At 38.8% G+C, this 22,500-nt stretch overlaps 2 protein-coding genes across 2 annotated transcripts in view; one reads left to right on the top strand and one right to left on the bottom strand.

The window, feature by feature from the left end:
• Positions 1–4,798, bottom strand: part of LOC133630542 (cystatin-B-like) — a 9,069-nt gene extending 4,271 nt beyond the window's left edge. Inside the window, exons 1-2 of the mRNA XM_062022155.1 lie at positions 4,733–4,798; positions 4,539–4,640 (exon numbers count right to left, since the gene is read on the bottom strand). Of these exons, the coding sequence (XP_061878139.1) occupies positions 4,539–4,640; positions 4,733–4,798 (168 nt within the window). The remainder of the gene's footprint in view (positions 1–4,538; positions 4,641–4,732) is intronic.
• On the top strand, positions 4,797–20,577 carry LOC133630541 (cystatin-B-like). The gene is made up of 6 exons (XM_062022154.1): positions 4,797–4,809; positions 9,053–9,106; positions 16,143–16,195; positions 16,289–16,390; positions 18,635–18,664; positions 20,374–20,577. Exons 1-6 carry the CDS (start codon positions 4,797–4,799, stop codon positions 20,518–20,520), a joined length of 399 nt encoding a protein of 132 aa, XP_061878138.1. The 3' UTR covers positions 20,521–20,577.
• The last annotated feature ends 1,923 nt before the right edge of the window (positions 20,578–22,500 follow it).

Below are 22,500 nucleotides of genomic sequence, written 5' to 3'. Positions count from 1 at the left end.
GTATATATTACTGTACTGTATATTATAACTATTTTAATGCCCATGTCCTACTGCAAATAGTTATTATATAGAATCAAAAGAATACAATTAGACAAATTGTAAGTGTTTGACAATATACTCATGTGTGACATCATGTGCGATACAAGCAGTCCTGCAGAGTGTGTCCTTGTGTGTGATACAAACAGTTGTGCAGTGTGTTTTCTTGTGTGATATCATGTGCGATACAAGCAGTCTTGCGGCGCGTTTACTTGTGTGTGACATCATGTGCGATGCAAGCAGTCCTGCGGCGTGTTTACTTGTCTGTGACATCATGTGCGATACAAGCAGCCCTGCGGCGTGTTTACTTGTCTGTGACATCATGTGCGATACAAGTAGTCCTGCGGCGCGTTTACTTGTGTGTGACATCATGTGCGATACAAGCAGTCTTGCGGCGTGTTTACTTGTCTGTGACATCATGTGTGATACAAGTAGTCCTGCGGCGTGTTTACTTGTGTGTGACATCATGTGCGATACAAGTAGTCCTGCGGCGTGTTTACTTGTCTGTGATATCATGTGCGATACAAGTAGTCCTGCGGCGTGTTTACTTGTCTGTGACATCATGTGCGATACAAGTAGTCCTGCGGCGTGTTTACTTGTCTGTGACATCATGTGTGATACAAGTAGTCCTGCGGCGTGTTTACTTGTCTGTGATATCATGTGTGATACAAGTAGTCCTGCGGCGTGTTTACTTGTCTGTGACATCATGTGCGATACAAGTAGTCCTGCGGCATGTTTACTTGTCTGTGACATCATGTGTGATACAAGTAGTCCTGCGGCGTGTTTACTTGTCTGTGACATCATGTGTGATACAAGTAGTCCTGCGGCGTGTTTACTTGTCTGTGATATCATGTGCGATACAAGTAGTCCTGCGGCGTGTTTACTTGTCTGTGACATCATGTGTGATACAAGTAGTCCTGCGGCGTGTTTACTTGTCTGTGATATCATGTGCGATACAAGTAGTCCTGCGGCGTGTTTACTTGTCTGTGACATCATGTGCGATACAAGTAGTCCTGCGGCGTGTTTACTTGTCTGTGACATCATGTGCGATACAAGTAGTCCTGCGGCGTGTTTACTTGTCTGTGACATCATGTGCGATACAAGTAGTCCTGCGGCGTGTTTACTTGTCTGTGACATCATGTGCGATACAAGTAGTCCTGCGGCGTGTTTACTTGTCCGTGACATCATGTGCGATACAAGTAGTCCTGCGGCGTGTTTACTTGTCTGTGATATCATGTGCGATACAAGTAGTCCCGCGGCGTGTTTACTTGTCTGTGACATCATGTGCGATACAAGCAGTCCTGCGGCGTGTTTACTTGTCTGTGACATCATGTGCGATACAAGTAGTCCTGCGGCGTGTTTACTTGTCTGTGACATCATGTGCGATACAAGTAGCCCTGCGGCGTGTTTACTTGTCTGTGACATCATGTGCGATACAAGTAGTCCTGCGGCGTGTTTACTTGTCTGTGATATCATGTGCGATACAAGTAGTCCTGCGGCGTGTTTACTTGTCTGTGACATCATGTGCGATACAAGTAGTCCTGCGGCGTGTTTACTTGTCTGTGACATCATGTGCGATACAAGTAGTCCTGCGGCGTGTTTACTTGTCTGTGACATCATGTGCGATACAAGTAGTCCTGCGGCGTGTTTACTTGTCTGTGACATCATGTGCGATACAAGTAGTCCTGCGGCGTGTTTACTTGTCCGTGACATCATGTGCGATACAAGTAGTCCTGCGGCGTGTTTACTTGTCTGTGATATCATGTGCGATACAAGTAGTCCCGCGGCGTGTTTACTTGTCTGTGACATCATGTGCGATACAAGCAGTCCTGCGGCGTGTTTACTTGTCTGTGACATCATGTGCGATACAAGTAGTCCTGCGGCGTGTTTACTTGTCTGTGACATCATGTGCGATACAAGTAGCCCTGCGGCGTGTTTACTTGTCTGTGACATCATGTGCGATACAAGTAGTCCTGCGGCGTGTTTACTTGTCTGTGACATCATGTGTGATACAAGTAGTCCTGCGGCGTGTTTACTTGTGTGTGACATCATGTGCGATACAAGTAGTCCTGCGGCGTGTTTACTTGTCTGTGATATCATGTGCGATACAAGTAGTCCTGCGGCGTGTTTACTTGTCTGTGACATCATGTGCGATACAAGTAGTCCTGCGGCGTGTTTACTTGTCTGTGACATCATGTGTGATACAAGTAGTCCTGCGGCGTGTTTACTTGTCTGTGACATCATGTGCGATACAAGTAGTCCTGCGGCGTGTTTACTTGTCTGTGACATCATGTGCGATACAAGTAGTCCTGCGGCGTGTTTACTTGTCTGTGACATCATGTGCGATACAAGCAGTCCTGCGGCGTGTTTACTTGTCTGTGACATCATGTGCGATACAAGTAGTCCTGCGGCGTGTTTACTTGTCTGTGACATCATGTGCGATACAAGTAGCCCTGCGGCGTGTTTACTTGTCTGTGACATCATGTGCGATACAAGTAGTCCTGCGGCGTGTTTACTTGTCCGTGACATCATGTGCGATACAAGTAGTCCTGCGGCGTGTTTACTTGTCTGTGACATCATGTGTGATACAAGTAGTCCTGCGGCGTGTTTACTTGTCTGTGACATCATGTGCGATACAAGTAGTCCTGCGGCGTGTTTACTTGTCTGTGACATCATGTGCGATACAAGTAGTCCTGCGGCGTGTTTATTTGTCTGTGATATCATGTGCGATACAAGTAGTCCTGCGGCGTGTTTACTTGTCTGTGATATCATGTGCGATACAAGTAGTCCTGCGGCGTGTTTACTTGTCTGTGACATCATGTGTGATACAAGTAGTCCTGCGGCGTGTTTACTTGTCTGTGACATCATGTGCGATACAAGTAGTCCTGCGGCGTGTTTACTTGTCTGTGACATCATGTGCGATACAAGCAGTCCTGCGGCGTGTTTACTTGTCTGTGACATCATGTGCGATACAAGCAGTCCTGCGGCGTGTTTACTTGTCTGTGACATCATGTGCGATACAAGCAGTCCTGCGGCGTGTTTACTTGTCTGTGACATCATGTGCGATACAAGTAGTCCTGCGGCGTGTTTACTTGTCTGTGACATCATGTGTGATACAAGTAGTCCTGCGGCGTGTTTACTTGTCTGTGACATCATGTGCGATACAAGTAGTCCTGCGGCGTGTTTACTTGTCTGTGACATCATGTGTGATACAAGTAGTCCTGCGGCGTGTTTACTTGTCTGTGACATCATGTGCGATACAAGTAGTCCTGCGGCGTGTTTACTTGTCTGTGACATCATGTGCGATACAAGTAGTCCTGCGGCGTGTTTACTTGTCTGTGACATCATGTGCGATACAAGTAGTCCTGCGGCGTGTTTACTTGTCTGTGACATCATGTGTGATACAAGTAGTCCTGCGGCGTGTTTACTTGTCTGTGATATCATGTGCGATACAAGTAGTCCTGCGGCGTTTTTACTTGTCTGTGACATCCTGTGTGATACAAGTAGTCCTGCGGCGTGTTTACTTGTCTGTGACATCATGTGTGATACAAGTAGTCCTGCGGCGTGTTTACTTGTCTGTGACATCATGTGTGATACAAGTCCTGCGGCGTGTTTACTTGTCTGTGATATCATGTGTGATACAAGTAGTCCTGCGGCGTGTTTACTTGTCTGTGACATCATGTGTGATACAAGTAGTCCTGCGGCGTGTTTACTTGTCTGTGATATCATGTGCGATACAAGTAGTCCTGCGGCGTGTTTACTTGTCTGTGACATCATGTGCGATACAAGTAGTCCTGCGGCGTGTTTACTTGTCTGTGACATCATGTGCGATACAAGTAGTCCTGCGGCGTGTTTACTTGTCTGTGACATCATGTGTGATACAAGTCCTGCGGCGTGTTTACTTGTCTGTGATATCATGTGTGATACAAGTAGTCCTGCGGCGTGTTTACTTGTCTGTGACATCATGTGTGATACAAGTAGTCCTGCGGCGTGTTTACTTGTCTGTGATATCATGTGCGATACAAGTAGTCCTGCGGCGTGTTTACTTGTCTGTGACATCATGTGCGATACAAGTAGTCCTGCGGCGTGTTTACTTGTCTGTGACATCATGTGCGATACAAGTAGTCCTGCGGCGTGTTTACTTGTCTGTGATATCATGTGTGATACAAGTAGTCTTGCGGCGTGTTTACTTGTCTGTGATATCATGTGCGATACAAGAAGTTGACAAAGTGTGGACAAATGAAGCAGTAATGTAGTAATAACAACAATGCAAGTGCAAATATTTTTCAGGACTGTAGTGTTTTGTACAATTGTAATTGCAAGGTGAATAATTTAATACTCGTAAACAAGTATAATTAATCAAAATAAAATGGACTCTCGGTGATGTTGGTAAAAAACTGCATGTCAATAAATATTGAACATCTTGGGAAAAAAAGGGTCGGCTGGTTTGTTTTGTTGCCTCTTTTGTTGCCAAATGAAGGATTGTGGTGAGTGGAGCTCACCTTGATGAAGTAGTTGGTTCCGGCGACCAGCTGAGTCTTGTAGAGCATGGCAGTGAAGTTCTTAAAGGACCTGTTGGCTGTCTTCTCCGCGTCAGGCTTCACCTGCGTGACAGGTGAACAGGCGTTACGTCCCCCCCGACCGGGCACGTAATGACGTCATAGCACGAGCGGATATTTTCACGTCGTCTACTCACGCTGTCACAGATTTGCTGGACGTCTGCGTCGCCGATCTTCAACTCTGAGAGGCCTCCTGGCATCATGATGGCAGCAGGTAAGTAAGTGGTTAATATACTGGAAGAAGAAGTATGTAGTAACTCCGGTGTGTTCCAATGTGCTTTGTATACTTTTTGTACTGGGACCTTTAAACAGCACCGCCCATGAGTCATGGACCGGGGGGTGGAGCATCATTAAACGTCATTTAAACTCATACTAGAGTCTTTAGCTCCTATATAACTACACTTTATACATTAGAGTAGTGTTATTGTTGGGAATTTAATGCACATACGCTACATAATAATCCTATTTTGCTGTGCCTCCAAAGAGACAAAGTGGAAGAGTCCGAGGCCATGTAAATACAGAGCCAGATTTGACGAAGCCGATACTTTTCACATTCATTTCTATTTTCATTCGAGGATTTTGACTTTGTTGTCCAATACTGTCAACAGAGTAAGACATACGGAACAAAAGAGTAATCAGATACTTTCAATATTATTCTTCCATAAAATTGCTCATCGTTTCGTGTGGATCTCATACTTCCATTGGTATCGACAACGTCGTTAACTGGATTAAATTACCCACCACAGTGAAACATATCATCAAACAAGCTGACACAACAACAAGGATGTGGAGCATACTTGCCAGCCCTCCTGATTTTTTTGGGAGAGTCCCAAATTTCAGTGCCCCTCCCAAATATCTCCTGGGGCAATCATTCTTACGAATTTCTCCAGATTTCCACCCGGACAACAATATTGGGGGCGTGCCTTTAGCGTCCTCTCTCACCTGAAACCTTCACCCTTTAACGTCCGCATGCTGTCCTCGGTCACGTCCACTTTTCCTCCACATAAACAGCGTGCCGGCCCAGTCACATAAGATCTATGGCTTTTGGAACTCAGTGCACACACAACAACCTATCTGGATTCCATAAGAGATTCGATACGGAATCGGTTCGATAAGAGTTAGAGAGCTAGAGTTAGAGTTTGAGTTTATTTCGAACATGCAAGCATACAACATGATACATCACAATTTCCAGTTTCTCTTTTCAACATGTTCGAAAAGGAGTAGGAAGAAGCAGAGCTTATTTAGATCCTACCCCTTTTCTTTACATAACAGTTGCTGAACCTTTTTCATTCACTTCCTGTTCTCAATTTATTCACAATAAACTCCATATGTAATCACAATAAAAATAAATAAATAAATAATAGTAAGAATTTAATAATGATAATTGGTGAAGAAAGTCATATTTCATATGATGAGATAAGTAAGATTACTTTAAGAATGAATGAATGGATGGATGAAATAAATTGAAAATGTTTGTCATGGTTCTTATTCTTTGTACTTTGTAAACACTTTAAGTTTGAAGAGTTTCTTGAAGTGGATCATATTAGTACATTGTTTGATTGCTTTGCTTAATCCATTCCATAATTTAATTCCACATACTGATATACTGGAGGTCTTAAGTGTTGTACGTGCGTACAAATGTTTTAAATTACATTTTTCTCTAAGATTATATTTCTCCTCTTTTGTTGAGAAGAATTGTTGTATATTCTTGGCTAGCAGGTTATAGTTTGCTTTGTGCATAATTTTAGCTGTTTGCAAATTCACTATGTCATGGAATTTCAGTATTTTTGATTCAATAAATAAAGGATTTGTATGTTCTCTATATCCAACATGATGTATTATTCTAACTGATCTTTTTTGTAACACCGTTAATGAATGAAGTGTACTTTTGTAATTATTTCCCCATATTTCTACACAGTAGCTCAGATATGGTAACACTAGTGAGCAGTATAGACTATGAAGTGATTTTTTGTCTAGAACATGTTTTGCTTTATTCATTATTGACGTGTTTCTTGCAACTTTATGTTGTATATTTTTTACGTGAGATTTCCAGTTCAATTTATCATCAATCATTATACCTAGAAATTTGGTTTCATTTACTCTTTCAATTTCTATTCCGTCTATTTGTATTTGTGTTTGACTTTCTCTTCTACTGTTACCAAATAGCATTATTTTAGTTTTACTAAGATTCAACGATAGTCTGTTTTTGTCAAACCATCTTTTTAATTTGTTAATTTCTTCTGTTATTATTTGTATTATCTCCTGTGTGTTCTCTCCTGAACAAAACGCTGTTGTATCATCCGCAAATAATACTAACTTTAAATCTTTTGTAACTTTACAAATGTCATTTATATAGAGATTGAATAATTTAGGTCCTAGTATTGATCCCTGAGGTACACCACAGGATATATTTAGCTTTGTAGACGTGTGTTCGCCTAGCTTCACGTATTGTTTCCTGTTCGTTAGATAACTTCTTATCCAGTTTAAGACTAACCCTCTGATGCCATATCGTTCTAGTTTTTTGATTAAAATATTGTGATTAATTGTGTCAAATGCTTTAGTTAGATCCATAAAAACTGCCGCTGCACATTTTTTACTGTCTATTGCATTGGTAATTTCTTCTGTAATTTCAATTAAAGCCATTGAAGTTGAGACATTAGCTCTGTATCCATATTGGTTCTCTTCGAGTATTCTATTTTTATTTATGAAACTTTCTAATCTGTTATTGAACAGTTTTTCAATGATTTTAGAAAATTGTGGAAGTAAAGAAACAGGTCTATAATTTGTAAATTGATGTTTATCTCCAGTCTTATAAATTGGTGCAACTTTAGCTATTTTCATTTTGTTTGGAAATGTACCTGTTTGAAATGATAGGTTACTAATATACATTAATGGTCCTGAGATCTCTTCTATAACCTTTTTTATCGTATCCATATCAATTCCATTACAATCAGTTGAAGTCTTAGATTTACATTTTTTCACGATTGTAACTATTTCCTCCTGTGTCACATTACTGAGGAACATGGAGTTGGGATTTCGCTCTATGGTATCATTATAGTCCTCAATTGGAACTGGGTCTGGAATCCTTTCTTCCAATTTTGGTCCAATATTTACAAAATAATTATTGAAGCTTTCAACTACTTCCTTTGTGTTGTCATTGTTTTTATTTCCGTCTAAAAAGTATTGAGGGTAGTCCCCCTTTGTGCCATTTTTAATAATGCTATTGAGGATGCCCCATGTTGCTCTCATATTATTTTTGTTCCTGTCCAATAATTCACTGTAATATTCTTTTCTACATGATCGTAGTATTTCTGTTAACTTGTTTTTATACTTTTTGTACTTAATTTCTGCCTCTATAGTTCTTTGTGCTATAAATTCTCTATATAGTGTATTCTTCTTCTTACAAGCATTTTTTAATCCTTTTGTCATCCATGGTTGGTTATTCTTTCTCTGTTTATTACTAAGTTGTATCCATGAGTCCAAGAGGATTCGCTAATGGCATCGACATCGATCATTTCTTAACCAACATCATCCCTATCCTCCTTCTTTATCCCTCACCGCCTGATTGAATATCTCCCTAATTCTGAGGTCTTAAGGTTGGCAGGTATGGTGTGGAGATGTCCTCATTCACTATAGAAGAGATCAAATTTGGTATTTTTATAAACGACTAACATAGAAATGTTTGTCAACATTATTATGCTCCTGGCAAAATGTTTTCTACATAAATGTACATTTTCTAAATGGCTTAATGGTTTACAATTATCAATTACATCTTGGAACATGATTAAGAGTACAAAAGCCCTTAAATTGATATCTTTGTTAAAAACATTTAAAGTAATTTAGGTAGCTCTTTTTGTCTTTTTTCTATATTTTTTATTATTATTATTTATCAATATTTAATAGTCTATCTGTATTTGCTTTGGTTTTCTTTCCTTGTTGTTGAAAGTGCCTTGACTGTTGAAGGAATTATAAATGTATGTTTGTTGTTCAATAAAAAAATATAAACAAAAAAAAAACAAGGCCATTTTTCACAACAAGCTTTTTTATATTTGCATAGTATGTACATATTATTAATGTTGTAAATACACTTCTTTATATATCTGGAAAGGGTGGTCCTAAAGAGGTGGGCATTTTTTCAGAGAAGGTAACAAATACAAGAATGTAGGAGTGTGTGTGTGTGTGTGTGTGTGTGTGTGTGTGTGTGTGTGTGTGTGTGTGTGTGTGCGTGCGTGCGTGCGTGCGTGCGTGCGTGCGTGCGTGCGTGCGTGCGTGCGTGCGTGTGTGTGTGTGTGTGTGTGTGTCATAGACTTGTCGTCAGTTGAAGTGATTTGTGGCCCACAAATTGATTTCTGCAGAAACATTCCAAACATCAGAATCAGAAATACTTGATCAATCCCGGAGGGGAAATGACCATTTTCAGCAGAATCCCATTCAAGATCAGACAAACATTACAGGGAGACAGAACAGGATCGCTGACGGTCTGACAACTTCCAGCGCTCTTTACAAAAAAGGTGAGATACAGGTAAACAATGGGGGGGATCGGTCTAAGCCTGGGCCCCTGGAGAGGGGGTCCAGGCTTAGATATCTGTGTGTGATATCATGTGCTATAAAAGCAGTCCTGCAGCGTGTTTACTTGTGTGTGATATCATGTGCGATACATACAGCCTGTTTACTTGTGTGTGATATCATGTGCTATAAAAGCAGTCCTGCAGCGTGTTTACTTGTGTGTGATATCATGTGCGATACAAGCAGCGTGTTTACTTGTGTGTGATATCATGTGCTATAAAAGTAGTCCTGCAGCGTGTTTACTTGTGTGTGATATCATGTGCGATACAAGCACAGTGTTTACTTGTGTGTGATATCATGTGCTATAAAAGCAGTCCTGCAGAGTGTTTACTTGTGTGTGATATCATGTGCGATACAAGCACAGTGTTTACTTGTGTGTGATATCATGTGCTATAAAAGCAGTCCTGCAGCGTGTTTACTTGTGTGTGATATCATGTGCGATACAAGCAGCGTGTATACTTGTGTGTGATATCATGTGCGATACAAGCAGTGTGTTTACCTGTGTGTGATATCATGTGCGATACAAGCAGCGTGTTTACTTGTGTGTGATATCATGTGCGATACAAGCAGCGTGTTTACTTGTGTGTGATATCATGTGCGATACAATCAGTGTGTTTACCTGTGTGTGATATCATGTGCGATACAAGCAGTGTGTTTACCTGTGTGTGATATCATGTGCGATACAAGCAGCGTGTTTACTTGTGTGTGATATCATGTGCGGTACAAGCAGCGTGTTTACTTGTGTGTGATATCATGTGCGATACAAGCAGTGTGTTTACCTGTGTGTGATATCATGTGCGATACAAGCAGCGTGTTTACCTGTGTGTGATATCATGTGCGATACAAGCAGCGTGTTTACTTGTGTGTGATATCATGTGCGATACAAGCAGAGTGTTTACTTGTGTGTGATATCATGTGCGATACAAGCAGCGTGTTTACTTTTGTGTGATATCATGTGCGATACAAACAGAGTGTTTCCTTGTGTGTGATATTATGTGCGATACAAGCAGAGTGTTTACTTGTGTGTGATATCATGTGCGATACAAGCAGCGTGTTTACCTGTGTGTGATATCATGTGCGATACAAGCAGCGTGTTTACCTGTGTGTGTTATCATGTGCGATACAAGCTGAGTGTTTATCTGTGTGTGATATAATGTGCGATGCAAGCAGATTGTTTACCTGTGTGTGATATAATGTGCGATACAAGCAGAGTGTTTACCTGTGTGTGATATAATGTGCGATACAAGCAGAATGTTTACTTGTCTGTGATATCATGTGCGATACAAGCAGAGTGTTTACTTGTGTGTGATAGCATGTGCGATACAAGCAGAGTGTTTACTTGTGTGTGATAGCATGTGCGATACAAGCAGCGTGTTTACTTGTGTGTGATATCATGTGCGATACGAGCAAAGTGTTTACTTGTGTCATATCATGTGCGATACAAGCAGTCCTGCAGAGTGTCTAAGAGGAGCGTCAACATTTTATTTCAAAATAAAATAGGTCAAAATGTGACATTTCTCTCCATCACAATAACTCATCTGCTCCATTTTATAACACTTTATGGATTTAATACATTGTAAGGTTTCCTCCTGAAATATTGTCAACATTTCAATAAAAACAATTGTGGGCTCCTTCACGTAGATTATAGTTGAGACATTTGTCAACATCATTTCCTCCTGGATGTTGCAGAAAGTATGAGAATGTGTGAGCTGCTGCCTCACCTTCTTGACTTATAGAATCATCTCATATTTGTCAAGATATCGACACAAAGTTTGCATTTTTGTCATCATTTTGTCGTCATGTCCGTCCATCTCTGTCAGGTTATTTGAATGAATCATGAAATAATGAAGGCTGAATGATGCCCAAAGGTCACCATCACAAAGACAAAAAAACAGCTAACAAGTCGAAGCTCCAACATGTCACAGCCTCTTCAAAAGTATCTTGCACTTTTTTTTTTTACCACACATTGCAAGTGTCATTTTTTAAATACTCACGGCACCTTCTACAAATATTATTACAAAACAACATAAATACATGTAATAAAAGAGCAAACGTAAGAATAAAAAGTTGCAATGTTGACACTAATCGAAACAAAGCTGCCATGCAGGATGTTTTTGTCTTTAAAACTGCTGTTGCTCAAAAATAATAATGAATCAAAACCAATGTTGTTATGAATTATTGACATATTCAAAGCTCCGATTACTTCTATTCAAACATTCCACTTTTTTTTCAGGTTAAAATATTGCATATTTGGTGTGTTTGCCATAAAAACTAAGTTTTCTTTCAAAATGGCATAAAACAAACAAACAAACAAATACCTTAAAAATTAATAAAAAGTTAAAACCGATGGGTAAATCTATGTTAGTGGGATTTGTTTTATTTTATTTTGTTTAATAAATAATAATGAATCAAAATCAATGTTGTTCTGAATGATTTATTTAAGGTTACAATTACTTCACTTCAAATATTCCACTATGAACATTTTTGGGGGTAAAATCACACACAAGTAAACACGCTGCTTGTATCGCACATGATATCACACACAAGTAAACACGCTGCTTGTATCGCACATGATATCACACACAAGTAAACACGCTGCTTGTATCGCACATGATATCACACACAAGTAAACACTCTGCTTGTATCGCACATGATATCACACACAAGTAAACACGCTGCTTGTATCGCACATGATATCACCCACAAGTAAACACTCTGCTTGTATCGCACATGATATCACACACAAGTAAACACGCTGCTTGTATCGCACATGATATCACACACAGGTAAACACACAGCTTGTATCGCACATGATATCACACACAAGTAAACACTCTGCTTGTATCGCACATGATATCACACACAAGTAAACACTCTGCTTGTATCGCACATGATATCACACACAAATAAACACGCTGCTTGTATCGCACATGATGTCACACACAAGTAAACACTCTGCTTGTATCGCACATGATATCACACACAAGTAAACACGCTGCTTGTATCGCACATGATATCACACACAGGTAAACACGCAGCTTGTATCGCACATGATATCACACACAAGTAAACACGCTGCTTGTATCGCACATTATATCACACACAATTAAACACGCTGCTTGTATCGCACATGATATCACACACAGGTAAACACGCAGCTTGTATCGCACATGATATCACACACACAAGTAAACACTCTGCTTGTATCGCACATGATATCACACACAAGTAAACACTCTGCTTATATCGCACATGATATCACACACAAGTAAACACGCTGCTTGTATCACACATTATATCACACACAGGTAAACACTGCTTGTATCACGCATGATATCACACACAAGTAAACACTCTGCTTGTATCGCACATGATATCACACACAAGTAAACACGCTGCTTGTATCGCACATGATATCACACACAAGTAAACACGCTGCTTGTATCGCACATGATATCACACACAAGTAAACACGCTGCTTGTATCGCACATGATATCACACACAAGTAAACATGCTGCTTGTATCGCAAATGATATCACACACAAGTAAACATGCTGCTTGTATCGCACATGATATCACACACAAGTAAACATGCTGCTTGTATCGCACATGATATCACACACAAGTAAACATGTTGCTTGTATCGCAAATGATATCACACACAAGTAACCACGCTGCAGGACTGCTTGTATCGCACATGATATCACCCACAAGTAAACACTCTGCTTGTATCGCACATGATATCACATACAAGTAAACATGCTGCAGGACTGCTTGTATCGCACATGATATCACACACAAGTAAACACGCTGCAGGACTGCTTTTATAGCACATGATATCACACACAGATATCTAAGCCTGGACCCCCTCTCCAGGGGCCCAGGCTTAAACCGATTTCCCCCCCATTGTTTACCTGTATCTCACCTTTTTTGTAAGGGGCGCCGGAAGTTGTCAGACCCGTCAGCGATCCTGTTCTGTCTCCCTGTAATGTTTGTCTGATCTTGAATGGGATTCTGCTGAAAATGGTCATTTCCCCTCCGGGATTGATCAAGTATTTCTGATTCTGATGTTTGGAATGTTTCTACAGAAATCAATTTGTGGGCCACAAATCACTTCAACTGACGACAAGTGTATGACACACACACACACACACACACACACACACACACACACACACACACACACACACACACACACACACACACACTCCTACATTCTTGTATTTGTTACCTTCTCGGAAAAATGGCTCCCTCTTTAGGACCACCCTTTCCAGATATATAAAGAAGTGTATTTACAACATTAATAATATATACATACTATGCAAATATAAAAAAGCTTGTTGTGAAAAATGGCCTTGTTTTTTTTTGTTTATATTTTTTTATTGAACAACAAACATACATTTATAATTCCTTCAACAGTCAAGGCACTTTCAACAACAAGGAAAGAAAACCAAAGCAAATACAGATAGAGTATTAAACATTAATAAATAATAATAATAAAAATATAGAAAAAAGACAAAAAGAGCTACCTAAATCACTTTAAATGTTTTTAACAAAGATATCAATTTAAGGGCTTTTGTACTCTTAATCATGTTCCAAGATGTAATTGATAATTGTAAACCATTAAGCCATTTAGAAAATGTACATTTATGTAGAAAACATTTTGCCAGGAGCATAATAATGTTGACAAACATTTCTATGTTAGTCGTTTATAAAAATACCAAATTTGATCTCTTCTATAGTGAATGAGGACATCTCCACACCATACCTGCCAACCTTAAGACCTCAGAATTAGGGAGATATTCAATCAGGCGGTGAGGGATAAAGAAGGAGGATAGATATGATGTTCGTTCAGAAATGATCGATGTCGATGCCATTAGCGAATCCTCTTATCGAACTGATTCCTTATCGAATCTCTTATGGAATCCAGATAGGTTGTTGTGTGTGCACTGAGTTCCAAAAGCCATAGATCTTATGTGACTGGGCCGGCACGCTGTTTATGTGGAGGAAAAGTGGACGTGACCGAGGACAGCATGCGGACGTTAAAGGGTGAAGGTTTCAGGAGAGAGAGGACGCTAAAGGCACGCCCCCAATATTGTTGTCCGGGTGGAAATCTGGAGAAATTCGTAAGAATGATTGCCCCAGGAGATATTTGGGAGGGGCACTGAAATTTGGGACTTTCCCGGGAAAATCAGGAGGGTTGACAAGTATGCTCCACATCCTTGTTGTTGTGTCAGCTTGTTTGATGATATGTTTCACTGTGGTGGGTAAGTTCATCCAGATAACGACGTTGTCGATACCAATGGAAGTATGAGATCCACACGAAATAATGAGCAATTTTATGGAAGAATAATATTGAAAGTATCTGATTACTCTTTTGTTTCGTATGTCTTACTCTGTTGACAGTATTGGACAACAAAGTCAAAGTCCTCGGATGAAAATAGAAATGAATGTGAAAAGTATCGGCCTCGTCAAATCTGGCTCTGTATTTACATGGCCTCGGACTCTTCCACTTTGTCTCTTTAAATGCACAGCAAAATAGGATTATTATGTAGCGTATGTGCATTAAATTCCCAACATCAACACTACTCTAATGTATAAAGCAGGGGTCACCAACGCGGTGCCCGCGGGCACCAGGTAGCCCGTAAGGACCAGATGAGTAGCCCGCTGGCCTGTTCTAAAAATAGCTCAAATAGCAGCACTTACCAGTGAGCTGCCTCTATTTTTTTAATTGTATTTATTTACTAGCAAGCTGGTCTCGCTTTGCTCGACATTTTTAATTCTAAGAGAGACAAAACTCAAATAGAATTTGAAAATCCAAGAAAATATTTTAAAGACTTGGTCTTTACTTGTTTAAATAAATTCATTCATTTTTTTACTTTGCTTCTTATAACTTTCAGAAAGACAATTTTAGAGAAAAAATACAACCTTAAAAATGATTTTATGATTTTTAAACACATATACCTTTTTACCTTTTAAATTCCTTCCTCTTATTTCCTGACAATTTAAATCAATGTTCAAGTAAATTTATTTTTTTTAATTGTAAAGAATAATAAATACATTTTAATTTAATTCTTCATTTTAGCTTCTGTTTTTTCGACGAAGAATATTTGTGAAATATTTCTTCAAACTTAGTATGATTAAAATTCAAAAAAATTATTCTGGCAAATCTAGAAAATCTGTAGAATCTAATTTAAATCTTATTTCAAAGTCTTTTGAATTTCTTTTAAAATTTTTGTTCTGGAAAATCTAGAAGAAATAATGATTTGTCTTTGTTAGAACTATAGCTTGGTCCAATTTGTTATATATTCTAACAAAGTGCAGATTGGATTTTAACCTATTTAAAACATGTCATCAAAATTCTAAAATTAATCTTAATCAGGAAAAATTACTAATGATGTTCCATAAATTCTTTCTTTAATTTTTTCAAAAAGATTCGAATTAGCTAGTTTTTCTCTTCTTTTTTTCGGTTGAATTTTGAATTTTAAAGAGTCGAAATTGGAGATAAACTATGTTTCAAAATTTAATTGTCATTTTTTTTCGTGTTTTCTCCTCTTTTAAACCGTTCAATTAAGTGTAAATATCATTAATTATTAATAATAACATAGAGTTAAAGGTAAATTGAGCAAATTGGCTATTTCTGGCAATTTATTTAAGTGTGTATCAAACTGGTAGCCCTTCACATTAATCACTACCCAAGAAGTAGCTCTTGGTTTCAAAAAGGTTGGTGACCCCTGGTATAAAGTGTAGTTATATAAGAGCTAAAGACTCTAGTATGAGTTTAAATGACGTTTAATGATGCTCCACCCCACCGTCCATGACTCAGCGTCATGTGACAAGCGCTCATGGGCGGTGCTGTTGAAAGGTCCCAGTACAAAAAGTATATAAAGCACATTGGAACACACCGGAGTTACTACATACTTCTTCTTCCAGTATATTAACCACTTACTTTTCTGACGCCATCATGATGAATTTGGAAGTCCCTCTAGAGTTAAACATCGGCGACGCAAACGTCCAGCAAATCTGTGATAAAGTGAGTAGACGACGTGAAAATATCCGCCCGTGCTATGATGTCATCACGTGCCCGGTCGGGGGGGGACGTAACGCCTGTTCACCTGTCACGCAGGTGAAGCCTGACGCGGAGAAGAAAGCCGGCAAGCCCTTTGAGGACTTCACTGCCATGCTCTTCAGGTTTCAGGCGGTCAAGGGAACCAACTCCTCCATCAAGGTGAGCTCGACTCACCACAATCCTTCATTTGGCAACAAAAGAGGCAACAAAACAAACCAACCGACCCATTTTTTTTTTAAGATGTTCAATATTTATTGACGTGCCGTTTTTTACCAACATCACAGAGAGTCCATTTTATTTTGATTAATTATACTTGTTTACGAGTAGAGATGTCCGATAATATTGGTCTGCCGATATTATCGTCCAATAAATGCGTTAAAATGTAATATCGGAAATTATCGGTATCGTTTTTTTTATTATCGGTATCGTTTTTTTTTTTTTTTTTTTTTTTTTTTTTTTTTAATTAAATCCACATTAAAAACACAAGATACACTTACAATTAGTGCACCAACCCAAAAAAACTCCCTCCCCCATTTACACTCATTCACACAAAAGGGTTGTTTCTTTCTGTTATTAATATTCTGGTTCCTACATTATATATCAATATATATCAATACAGTCTGCAAGGGATACAGTCCGTAAGCACACATGATTGTGCGTGCTGCTGGTCCACTAATAGTACTAACCTTTAACAGTTAATTTTACTCATTTTCATTCATTACTAGTTTCTATGTAACTGTTTTTATATTGTTTTACTTTCTTTTGTATTCAAGAAAATGTTTTTAATTTATTTATCTTATTTTATTTTATTTTAAAAAAAAAGCAACCTTATCTTCACCATACCTGGTTGTCCAAATTAGGCATAATAATGTGTTAATTCCACGACTGTATATATCGGTTGATATCGGTATCGGTTGATATCGGTCTCGGTAATTAAAGAGTTGGACAATATCGGCATATCGGATATCGGCAAAAAGCCATTATCGGACATCCCTATTCACGAGTATTAAATTATTCACCTTGCAATTACAATTGTACAAAACACTACAGTCCTGAAAAATATTTGCACTTGCATTGTTGTTATTACTACATTACTGCTTCATTTGTCCACACTTTGTCAACTTTTTGTATCGCACATGATATCACAGACAAGTAAACACGCCGCAAGACTACTTGTATCGCACATGATGTCACAGACAAGTAAACACGCCGCAGGGCTGCTTGTATCGCACATGATATCACACAAGTAAACAAACTGCACAACTGTTTGTATCACACACAAGGACACACTCTGCAGGACTGCTTGTATCGCACATGATATCACACATGAGTATATTGTCAAACACTTACAATTTGTCTAATTGTATTCTCTTGATTCTATATAATAACTATTTGCAGTAGGACACGGGCATTAAAATAGTTATAATATACGCATTAGCTCATGGTTGTGCAGGATAAAAGAGCAATAAGGTGCAGGTATAAATAAATAGATTACTATACAGATAAATATATTGCACTTTTGCATATGCATCCACGTTTATGGATGTATGTTATATTGTCTTTATATTCCAGCCAGTTAATCCATTTTTGGTAGGAAATATAGGGGATTATTATGATGCGTTCAAGAGTCTTACGGCCTGAGTGAAGAAGCTGTTACAGAACCTGGAGGTTCTGCTACGGAGTCTGCGGAACCTCTTTCTAGAGTCCAGCAGTAAAATAAAACAGTCGTTGGTGGGGGTGGGAGGAGTCTCTGCAGATTTTCTGAGCCCTGGTCAGGCAGCGGCTTTTTGCGATCTCCTGGATAGGAGGAAGAGGAGTCCTGATGATCTTTTCCGCCGTCCTCACCACTCTCTGGAGAGACTTCCAGTCTGAGGCACTGCAGGCTCCAGTCCAGACAGAGATGCAGTTGGTCAGTAGGCTCTCTATAGTGCCTCTGTAGAATGTGGGGAGGGAGTTGTGCTCTTTTCAACCGACGCAAAATAAAGGTCACGTTATTAATATTACTACTACGGATAACATTAACAAAAACAGCCCACTACCTATAATATGGGCTTTTTAAACATCAGATCATTGTCTCCCAAAACGTTATTAGTTAATGAGGTCATTAGAGACAACAATCTTAACGTCATTGGTCTTAGCGAAACCTGGCTCAAACCAGATTAATTTTTCCCGCTTAATAAGGCATCTCCTCCTAACTATACGAATGCACACATTGCCCGTCCCCTTAAAAGGGGTGGAGGGGTCGCACTAATATACAATGAAAACCTTAACCTCACCCCTAACCTAAGTAATAAATATAAATTATTTTAGGTGCTTACTATGAGGTCTGTCACACAGCTACCTCTCTACCTGGCTGTTATCTACCGCCCCCCTGGGTCATATTTGGACTTTTTTCTGTTTCAGGAGGTCGAGGGAACCCACTACTCCATCAAGGTGAGCTCAACTCACCACAATCCTTCATTTGGCAACAAAAGAGGCAACAAAACAAACCAACCGACCCATTTTTTTCCAAGATGTTCAATATTTATTGACGTGCAGTTTTTACCAACATCACAGAGAGTCCATTTTATTTTGATTAATTATACTTGTTTACGAGTATTAAATTATTCACCTTGCAATTACAATTGTACAAAACACTACAGTCCTGAAAAATATGTGCACTTGCATTGTTGTTACTTCTACATTACTGCTTCATTTGTCCACAGTTTGTCAACTTTTTGTATCGCACATGATATCACAGACAAGTAAACACGCCGCAGGACTACTTGTATCGCACATGATGTCACAGACAAGTAAACACGCCGCAGGGCTGCTTGTCTCGCACATGATGTCACAGACAAGTAAACACGCCGCAGGACTGCTTGTATCGCACATGATGTCACACACAAGTGAACGCGCCGCAAGACTGCTTGTATCGCACATGATATCACACAAGTAAACACACTGCACAACTGCTTGTATCACACACAAGGACACACTCTGCAGGACTGCTTGTATCGCACATGATATCACACATGAGTATATTGTCAAACACTTACAATTTGTCTAATTGTATTCTCTTGAATAATAACTATTTGCAGTAGGACATGGGCATTAAAATAGTTATAATATACAGTACAGTAATATATACAGTACAGTAAAATATACAGTACAGTAATATATACAGTACAGGCCAAAAGTTTGGAGACACCTTCTCCTCATTCAATGTGTTTTCTTTATTTCCATGACTATTTACATTGTAGATTGTCACATCAAAACTATGAATGAACACATGTGGAGTTATGTACTTAACAAAAAAAGGTGAAATAACTGTTTTATATTCTATTTTCTTCAAAATAGCCACCCTGTGCTCTGATTACTGCTTTGCACACTCTTGGCATTCTCTCCATGAGGTTTAAGCACACCTGTGAAGTGAAAGCCATTTCAGGTGACGACCTCTTGAAGCTCATAGAGAGAATGCCAAGAGTGTGCGAAGCCCGAAAAGTAAGAGAAATATAAATATTGTATTGGCTTTGAAAATGAAAGATATCAAAATGACCGCCGCATGTTTTCATTTTTCAGTCTGCGGCCCTTAGTGGAAAAAGTTGGTACAAACCTGATATAAAGTTTACTTTTTATTTTTTTTATGTTTCATGCGTTTATTGTCAAATAAAACCCTGTCTTTATGGCAAAAACACCAAATATGCAACACTTACCCCCAAAAATTGATTTGTTATTATTTTTTGTACATATATGTGTAATGCCAAGAGTGTGCAAAGCGGTAATCAGAGCAAACATGTGTTCATTCATAGTTTAATGTGACAATCTACAATGTAAATAGTCATGAAAATAAATAAATCACATTGAATGAGGAGAAGGTGTGTCCAAACTTTTGGCCTGTACTGTAAATATTACTGTACTGTATATATTACTGTACTGTATATATTACTGTACTGTATATTCACAATATTAGTCCTGCACCTTTTGAATGATGTACTACAGTATGTTCACATAATCGTCGTTATTATTCATTATGGCTCGTTTTTTTCTGTGTGACATGAAATAAAGTGGACAAGGAAGGAGAACAACAGTGTTAAGTGCAGTCAGCATCATGGACATAGTAGTAATAACAATGTTATTAATGTTGTTGTTGTTGTTTACAGGTGCACGTGGGAGGAGGCAAATATGTTAACGTGAAAGAAGACAAGTTTGTTCACCTCTTCGTCTTTCAGCCGCGCGATGGCAAGAAACTGGAGCTGGGCGACATGCAACAGCACAAGAGTTTCTTCGACCCCATCGAGCTCTTCTGAGATACTCTGATTGTTCCTTTTAAACACACTTTTGTATCACCAGCACTCATAAATGATTGGAACTCCCTCGCTTTGTGTTTCCTTCTGCACTGGGACCTAAGACTCCCCTGGTGAATAAAAAAATGTCTTCTTCGGAGAAAAGAGTTGAAAGAAAACGTCCAAAGTGTTTGCTGCCCGCACTTCATTTTTATTCAAAACAACTCTTTCAAATACAAGAAACATTTAAAACTATTTCCTCTAAATCGGGATTGTCCACACTAGAGAATGACCCGTGCGGTTTTGTCAGGGCCGATACTGATACCGATTATTAGTAGTGAAAGAAGACGATAATCAATATTCATATATATAAACTTAAATCTTAGGATCAACTTCAGATTTACCCGTCATTTATAAGTTTTTGAACATTTTTTTTATTAAAAAGAAAGTTGTTTGTTTTATGCCATTTTTGGTAAAGAAAACTTTTTTTTTATGGCAAACACAAAATATTCTTCATTTTTTTAATGGCAAACACACCAAATATTCAATATTCAAGCACACCTGTGAAGTGAAAACCCTTTCAGGTGACTACCTCTTGAAGTTCATCCGGAGAATGCCAAGAGGGTGCGATTCTGATACCGATTATTAGTAAAGGAGGACGATAATCAATAATCATGTTTATAAACTTAAATCTTAGGATCAACTTCAGATTTACCCGTCATTTATACAATTTTATACATTTTTAAATGTTATTTTTTGTTTGTTTTGTGCCATTTTTGGTAAAGAAAACTTAAATCGGGATTGTCCACACTAAAGAATGACCCGTACGGTTCTGTCAGGGTCGATACTGATACCGATTATTAGTAGTGAAGGAGGACGATAATCAATATTCATATGTATAAACTAAAATTTTCAGATCAACTTCAGATTTACCCGTCATTTTTAATTTTTTGTACATTTTTTTTTTTTAAATGTTGTTTGTTTTGTGCCATTTTTGGTAAAGAAAACGTCGTTTTCATGTCAAACAGACAAAATATTCAATATTCAAGCACACCTGTGAAGTAAAAACCCTTTCAGGTGACGACCTCTTGAAGCTCATCCAGAGAATGCCAAGAGTGTGCAATACTGGGCCGATCCTGATACCGATTATTATTAGTAAAGGAGCACGATAATCAATATTCATATATATAAATTTAAATCGTAGGATCAACTTCAGATTCAGACTTAAACTTCTTAGACTTACACTTCATTTTTATTGTCATTCAAATTTGAACTTTACAGTACAGATAAGAACGAAATGTTGTTGCATTAGCTCATGGTTGTGCAGGATAAAAGAGCAACAAGGTGCAGATATAAATAAATAGATTACTATACAGATAAATATATTGCACTTTTGCATATGCATCCACGTTTATGGATGTATGTTATATTGTCTTTATATTCCAGCCAGTTAATCCATTTTTGGGAGGAAATAGAGGGGATTATTATGATGCGTTCAAGAGTCTTACGGCCTGAGTGAAGAAGCTGTTACAGAACCTGGAGGTTCTGCTACGGAGGCTGCGGAACCTCTTTCTAGAGTCCAGCAGTGAAAACAGTCCTTGGTGGGGGTGGGAGGAGTCTCTGCAGATTTTCTAAAGCCCTGGTCAGGCAGCGGCTTTTTGCAATCTCCTGGATAGGAGGAAGAGGAGTCCTGATGATCTTTTCCGCCGTCCTCACCACTCTCTGGAGAGACTTCCAGTCTGAGGCACTGCAGGCTCCAGTCCAGACAGAGATGCAGTTGGTCAGTAGGCTCTCTATAGTGCCTCTGTAGAATGTGGGGAGGGAGCTGTGCTCTTTTCAACCGACGCAAAATAAAGGTCACGTTATTAATATTACTACTACGGATAACATTAACAAAAACAGCCCACTGCCTATAATATGGGCTTTTTAAACATCAGATCATTGTCTCCCAAAACGTTATTCGTTAATGATGTCATTAGAGACAACAATCTTAACGTCATTGGT

Source organism: Entelurus aequoreus, linkage group LG15 (assembly GCF_033978785.1).
Source record: "Entelurus aequoreus isolate RoL-2023_Sb linkage group LG15, RoL_Eaeq_v1.1, whole genome shotgun sequence".
In the NCBI taxonomy this organism is placed as follows: Eukaryota; Metazoa; Chordata; class Actinopteri; order Syngnathiformes; family Syngnathidae; genus Entelurus; species Entelurus aequoreus.
This window is presented reverse-complemented; position numbering and strand designations above follow the sequence as displayed.